General features: G+C 43.0%; 1 protein-coding gene across 1 annotated transcript; it reads right to left on the bottom strand.

Moving 5' to 3' along the window:
- Positions 1–901: 901 nt before the first annotated feature.
- rtn4rl2a (reticulon 4 receptor-like 2 a) lies at positions 902–5,156 on the bottom strand. The gene is made up of 4 exons (XM_088374540.1): positions 4,808–5,156; positions 3,923–4,149; positions 3,614–3,847; positions 902–2,775 (listed from the first exon to the last, which is right to left on the bottom strand). Exons 1-4 carry the CDS (start codon positions 4,863–4,865, stop codon positions 1,927–1,929), a joined length of 1,368 nt encoding a protein of 455 aa, XP_088230666.1. The 5' UTR covers positions 4,866–5,156; the 3' UTR covers positions 902–1,926.
- Between the last annotated feature and the right edge of the window lie 2,812 nt (positions 5,157–7,968).

Raw genomic sequence — 7,968 nt, 5'->3', positions numbered from 1 at the left:
AGTGGTACTGGTTGCCTTCCAGTAAAACTCCATTTCAATGTGGTTAACATTGAATTCTATCTACAAGTGACATCACAATAAGCTCACCAGTTTTTGCCAAGCGGTGACAACTTACTTGATCGGAGCGTGTGCACACCCACTCTTCAACTCCTACTCTATATCAACCTTGACAGCTTTGCTTTGCTTCCATCTCACTTTGATTTGCTTTTTTATCACTATCTGAAAACGTGAGTAGGCTGCAGGTTTTACAAAGGGTGCGAGATGAAAGCATGGCCACCATGTGAAAGGTGAAAACTGGGCCTATTATAAGTGTTAGTAAGTCACCAAAGGAGATTGCATGATGCCTATTTTAGGTTTTTGTCTTCCTTCTCCTCTGCTGTTTCTATTACCACTTGAGCTCATGTTCCATCTTTTTTTTTGTGTGAGTGTGAGTTGTTTTTTTTCTGCTCTTTGCACTTTGCCACTCATTTAACTCTCATTGCTCTCTTAATTTATTTGCAGATGGGTCAATTTACACCTCCTTGAGCCATCTGGCAACTTTAGGTGATGACTCACAGGAGTGATAAACTTACTGACGTAATTGCCTTTTGCAGCGCCACCAGCTTGTGAATCCATTCAACCTTATTTATCCACACTATGGCAGATGTCGTTCACAGTCAGAGCCATTCCAGACTAGACTAATACTGTATGAAGGATTAGTGTGTCCTTTAGTGACAATTGACTCAGATATACTCAAGATTTGGTCACACAACAAGCTGCTACTTTTTTTTTTTTTTTTACTGGGTATTGGTTTGTAGTTGTTTTGTTTAAATTATATTTTGTTGTTTGAAATGAAACAATAATGCTCACCATCATCAATTAAACATTTTTTGAAAGAAAAGCACGAGAATAATCATATATATTCAGTTTTTCTCTTTATAAAGATATTCATCTGCATCCAATCCAGTCTTTGTACAGAGTATCAATATGTCACAGAAAGACATCCAACAACCAATCTCAGGCTTCCTGAAAGGAAGAATTCTTTCCCAGTGTTTGTCGTAAACGACATCATATTTACAGAAAAAATTCAAATGGGGCAAAAATACAAAAACATTGACGTACAAATAAGTGTAGCTGCTAGACTGTGGATGTTTTACTATTCCACTCCATGTTCTGTTAATGCCCCTGTCAAAATGGTCCAATGCTGTTCTCTCCTATGAGTGTGAGGGCACTGTCAACCCAGCAACCCTCTCACTTACTCTCTCACTTCTCTCACTCTTGCTTTCCTCATTCTAAAATTGTCACTTAATAATAAACCTCTTCACTCGTTGTCATTTACATGAGAGACCTTCTCTGTCTTGCATTCCTCTACTTTTTCATGTCACTCTCTGAGCATCTTCAAAAAAATGAGGATCCTCGTCTCCTCGGTGTCTTGGGTTCAAGATGAGCTCTACGACATCAATTTGAGCATCCACAACAAACATACATGGGTATTTACATGACACTGTAAGTGGTTACAATACTGTTGTTACTACGCACTGTGTTCTAACAGTAATTAGTACAAACCAGTTACCTGGGTGCAATAATAGCACTATTAGTTCTTACTCAGTCGAGTTGATGAAAATAACGACATCATTGACAACTGCTTTCGAATCTTGCCGATGTTAACGATGGACTTAGCCCTCGCAGCCCTGATTTCAGGAAAATCATGACATCATTTAGGCTTCAAGCATAATGCCGGGCCTGTAGTGTGTTGTATCGAAAGATCTAGCAGCCTTGAAAAGTTTAGCCCTGTAGATGTTAGAATCAGAATCTCCCTATCTCGCTCGTTGTGCCTTGAGGAATAGCATTCAACAGAGCTGTCATAGGGAGTATAGAGAGTCTCAACATGGATCCTCGCAGCCTTTAAAACAGGCTCCAGGGTACGCAGGGCACTTGAAGTTGGATTCAGCCAAATAGATAGTGGAGATTGAACACTGCAATGGCTAGTACTGAGAGGGAAGAGGGTGAGGATGGTGAGGTAGAGGAGGAAGATGGAGTCAGGTCAAACTCAGGCGGACATTCGAGCTCAAAGCATCGCAGGGTGACACCCGAGTCCTCGTTGCCGTAGTTTGCCCAGTACTCTTCCTGGTCAAGTTTAGGCAGTGCCAGTTCTTCCTCCCCCAGCTCATACTTGACCAGTGATGTGGTTGTGGACGGGCCTTTCCCGTACAAACCGGCTTTGACCGTCTCTGAAGATTTCTCAAAGAGACCTTTTGTCGATGACTGAGGCTTGTTTTTGTGGAACCACCATCTGGTTTTGGTACTGAAGGTGGTGGTGGTGGACCCGGCGATTGAGCCTGGATCGGGGAGCGGGCAGAGGGCAAAGTCCATTTCTCGAAGAAAGCGAAGATCTTGACCACGGCGTGTGGAAGGAGAGTTGCAGATCACCTCAGATGAAGAGACACGGGCCTCCCGGAACCACTCCCACAGGGCGCGGGCTTCGCAGCCACACGACCAGGGGTTGGCATTGAGGCGGAGGAATTCTATGCCCTGAGTGTCCCTCAGTGTCTGACTGGGCAGCTCGGGCAGAGAATTGTTGAAGAGGAACAGCATGGTCACGCGACCAAGGTCGCGGAAGGCCCGACGGTTCACCTGCCTGATGCGGTTGTCATGAAGGAGCAAGCGGTCAAGGTTTACCAAGCCACGGAATACATTTTCTGAGATGGTGCGTATGCGGTTTCCGTGCAGGAATAGCTGACTCAGGTTGATGAGATCAGAAAAGATGTCATCCTGCAGGAAGTGTAGATTGTTTTCCTGCAGATGAAAACATCAAACAATGTCATTAGATGTGATTCACTTTGGTGTACCATAAATGGATAACCAGGATGTATCCCATGTGGCATCTTCTTAATTTTCTAATGTGTTCTCATATGTCATGGGACGAAATTGGTAAATTATAGCATCACTAGCCCTGTCATCAATTTGTGAAAAATTTGACAAATGGAAAGATGTTTTTGGTAATTTTTGCCCAATGTTGGGACTCCACTTTAAGATGTGACCTTGTGTGGTCTGAACACATAAACACAAAAGTCTCACATTATAATTCAAATGCCTCCCAATGGGGTAAAAATACATTTGGAGTGCGTCTTTCTCTAAGTTGCACAATTACAAGTACACGTACAAGTGTGCGCTTTGTCGTGATTAGTAAGACCTTTCAGCACACTATTAGGATATCAGATATTTTTGCCATTGGGTTGAGTGACTGAATTAGGAATTAAAACTATTGATAAACTAACCTGGCAAGTGGTTGTTATTTAGCTACGAAGCCATTTCAGCATTTTTCAAAGCGCACTAGTTTCCATTTATAATTTAGGACACCATAAACAAATCAAATAAATGCTGAAATGCTTTGATTGAACGCCATTTGACCATTCATCTCATGTGCTACAAGTGCACCAAAAATGCCTTACTCGTGATGACAAAAAACATACTTGTACAATACCTTAAACTGGATTACAAGGATATTGAATAAATGCTCCAATGGCTGTCCACGTAACACTGCAATACTGTTTAACTGAATTTGTGTTTTAACACACATCATTTGCAAGTACTTCAACATTTTACTTGTTCATTTCATCATAGTGCCCCCTACCTGTAAATAGAGGTAATGCAGGCTGTAAAGCTTGCGGAAGATGTCGTGGGGCAGAGCGGTGAGTTTGCAGCGGTGCATATGGAGGCTCTGGAGCTTCTCTAGGCCACGGAAGGCTCCCCCTTCCAGACGGTGAAGGTTAGGGTTGTCCCCTAGGTCCAACTCCTCCAAGTCCCTCAGCTCACTGAAAGCTCCTGCTTCGATCCATGTAATGTTGTTGGAAAACAGCCACAGAACCTATAATGCAAAATAATACATTCTAAGTGATTTTGTAGACTCATTTCATGCACATTTCATGCAAAATGTTCTTACCTGAGTCCCAAAGCCAAATGAGCCAACTCTAAGCTCCGTGATCCTGTTGTTCTGGAGGAAAACGCGCTGCGACTCATACGGCACTCCAATGGGGACGGTGGTGAAGTTCTGCGCTTGGCAGCTTACAGTCATGGGAGTCGGGTAGCACACGCAAAGGTGCGGGCAGCCCAATGCCAGACTTGGCTTGCCGAGAACCATCCACACCACCAACCAAAGGGAGAGGCCGACTGCATGGGAGAGAGCAAGAGGAGGAAGAGAGGTAGGTTATTTGGGAGCTCTCAGTGGTGCTGAAACCAACCAACTCCCATTGGCGCCAGTTTTCCTTCTGGTTTATTCGATTTATTGAGTTTGACTTGCTTGTATCCACTGTGAACAGACTGCCAAATATTACTGTAGCATAACTAGAATATTTTCATGAACAAGCACCTAGAACGTGCCATCCTAATCTATTTTTTCACCTTCTTGCTTAAAGTATTTTTTCATCGTTTTTTTTTATTTATATATATTTCCTTTTGGGTGCTTTCTGTCTTTTTATTACAAGTTTATATTCATAAATGTTGCTGGTGTGACAATTGAATTTTCATCTATCAAGCTGTCTGTCTGTTTCTGTCTGTCAATCTAGAAACGGGCGTTTTCTTGCATATTACAAGGAGATAAAAGAATAAACATTAAATCGAGCGTTTTTTTAAGAACAGAAATCTGCGCACTGCAGCTAACCCGACTTTTACGCACAGCATGGATAACTCTTACAGACGCGTACTGCTGAGTAATTATCCAATCTTAGTTGAAATCCATCGTTATATAAGCATTACACAAAATAAAAACCCCGTTGCTATCACACATTAAAAAGACACATTATTCTAATCATGAAAAGAAGAAACTTACTTTTGCAGTTGCGCACGACGGAGCTTCGTCGGCTCCGAGAAATCGAGAAGGTTTCCATCCTTAACCAAAGCCCAAAGCGAGTTAGCCTAGTGGGGCGAAGTATTGCCTGCTATCTCCGCTGATGACCTGGTTCCCGAGTCGGAGCGACTGAGTACCGGTTGATGGGCACAAATGTCCCATATATACTCCCAGCATCCTGCCATTGCCTACTGAGGTGGTCACCGTGGAATCGCCTACGTCACAGACGACGGGGTCATCATGACTGAGTGAGGGCGGCATGAAGCGGAAAAGGGCGGGGCCCACTGTCGGGGATTCTCTTGGGAAACTTCACGCGCGTAAAGAATGGTTGGACGAGCAGGGAGGAGGAGATTGAGGACGCACGTAGAAGAAAAAGACGAGGCGGGAGCGAATGCAATTGGAAAATCATGAATGGAGGAGGGAGGGATCGAGGCACATTGCCCGCTGATGATGACTGAGATTTGTGGAGGAGCGGAGGACGGGGAGGAGAAGAGAACACAAGTCGTTTCCTGGCGGCAGCCTTCTCGACTCTTTTGGTCTGTTTCCGGCGATATGCAAGCCAGACAAAAGCAACATCACAAAGCTCAGATGGCTGTGAGCAAGGAAAGGAGGATGCCCCCGAATTATGATTCAGCCACGAGGGAAAACTTAATGCCAGAAGAGAATAATTGAGGTTATTGGTTGTGGAAGTTAAATACACACATTTATCAATCCATTTTCTACATTGCTTCTCCTCAATGGTTGCTGGTGAGCTTGACCAATTCTGTACTGGTCAATCCCAGGGCACATATCGATTAACACCAATTCATAACTACATGCACATCTATGGCCTTATTAGCGTATTTTTTGACTACTTATATTTCTGGACAAGAGAGGACATTAGCATACTAGTTGGTCAACTTACATGTGACTAGTGAGGCAAAAGTGCAGGGGCGAGCAGAAGGTAGGGGCCAATGGGGCAGGGCCCCTGTACACCCACCACACACAGTTTTGCCTCACCAGTAACTTGTTGCTGATGTTGAAACAAATGCAATTTCATGAAAACCATCCTTGTTCTACTAGTGCACTAAAATTATGGGTGAGGAGAACCAGCATACTTTGCTAGTAGTATCTGAATCTTAAAATAGCTATTGAGTAAATGCACAAGTAGCTTTCCACGATGAATAAGTATACTGTATAGATAAAACAACCATTTACGTATACAGTGGAGCCTCGGTTTTCGACCACAATCCGTTCCAGAAGGCTGTTCGAGAAGTGAATCGTTCGAATTCAGAATCATGTTTTCCCATTATAAATAATGAAAAACAAAATAATCCGTTCCAAACAAAATAAAACGCCTTTTTGAAGCATTTTTTCATTTGCGCATTTTTGTCCGATCGGGCAACTGCAGCGCACCGCCGAACGCCCAACCGTAGCGCGTCGCCGACCGCGCAACTGCACCGCGCTGGTCGCATTATTGTGACAGAGCCGTCGCTGAAATTTAGAAAATATTTTTAAAGTCCTGTTGTACTTTCCAAAATTTAAGTGGACATCAGTGCGCAGGGAGCTTAATTTTGTCTGATCGCGCAACTGCAGCGCACCGCCGAACGCGCAACCGTAGCGCGCCGCTGACCGCGCAACTGCACCGCGCTAGTCGCATTATTGTGACAGAACGGTCGCTAAAATTTAGAAAATATTTTTAAAGTCCTAATGGACTTTCCAAAATTTAAGTGGACCTCAGTGCGCAGGGAGCTTAATTTAGTCCGATCGCGCAGCCGCAGCGCCGGGCACTCACTGTCGCATTGCTTTGGGAGCGTCTTTGTGTTTTAGGATGGCTTTACTGCTCCCACTTGCTTCCTTTGGAGGCATGATTAGAGTTGATGCAATCCTCAGAGTAACGAGAACGTAATAACGAACGGAGTCAGTTGGCATGCGGGTCCTCTCGGCTCATCTCGCGAGGTTCGACAACCGAATTTCGTCCGACATCCGAAGCAAAAAAAATCTCGAATTTTTTGTTCGAATACCGATTTGTTCGAGAACCGGGACGTACGAAAACCGAGGCTCCACTGTATATAGAACAGGGGTCACTGACCAAATAACACATTTGCTCATATTACCCGTAATGAAATTGAAATTATATTCATCTCTGACACTCATGTGAATGATCGTTTCCTGTATTTATCATTAATGATTTAACAAGGCAATATGCAACACTTTCTCTGCAAGTGCTAAAGCACGTATCTGACCGAGCCGCCAATGTTTGTAGCGAATGTTGTTTTTTTCATCAGGATTTTCTTCATTTGTTGGTGTGGCACTTAAACACCAACAGCGTCACAAGTGGAGCCGGGTATAGACCCAGAAGCAGACATAACACCAAAGTTGAAAAGTAAAAGTCTTGATCAAGTATCAACAGAAAGCACGGCTGGGCACTCAAGAAGACCAGCCGCACTGACAGTAACCTGAGTCTATATACTGTAAGACATCAAGTCTATAAGACAAAATAACGGTAGACATAACAGGACAAAGCATATAAGGGAAACGGCAACTGCATAGCAACTGATACATTATGAAATTAGGCTCATGACACAATGAATGTATTATAATAGGACAAAGCATAAAGGGTCAGCAACTTTATAACAACTGATAGGTTAGGAGAAGCTCCAAAGATCACGCATTTATTTCATCTACAAAGTGTACAAAGTTAACGACTGTCATGTATACGTTTACACACACTGGATTTAGAGAACAGAGTGGCACCAAAAGCAATGCATGTACTTTTGGAATCCCACATTCAGCATATTTCAATATTTAGCATCAAATTACAGTGACACTCATTTAAATGTTAGCTCGAAATATTTGCTAAATAAATTTAAGTGTGCAGTAGAGATTTTTTGAAAATCTAATGAAAAATGAAAAAAATTATATTTTCAATCCAATATATGACTTGTTTGACATTTGATGGCGACTCTACTTGATTTTTCCCCCCACAGTAAATTGAGACTTGAAGTATACAACTTGAGACTTACATGTGACTTGCTCCCATCTCTGACCTTTGAGAATGGTTACTGTTAGGGTTTTTCAGATTATCCTTATCGTATGATTATGTTGGAATGCAACCGGTAATGAATAAGATCCTACACAAGGTCGTAAAACACCCCCTGATA

Source organism: Syngnathus floridae, chromosome 4, assembly GCF_059516105.1.
Source record: "Syngnathus floridae isolate MCC-2025c chromosome 4, RoL_Sflo_1.0, whole genome shotgun sequence".
NCBI lineage: Eukaryota > Metazoa > Chordata > Actinopteri > Syngnathiformes > Syngnathidae > Syngnathus > Syngnathus floridae.
Note: the sequence above shows the minus strand (reverse complement) of the source record. Positions and strands in the feature narration are given on the sequence as shown.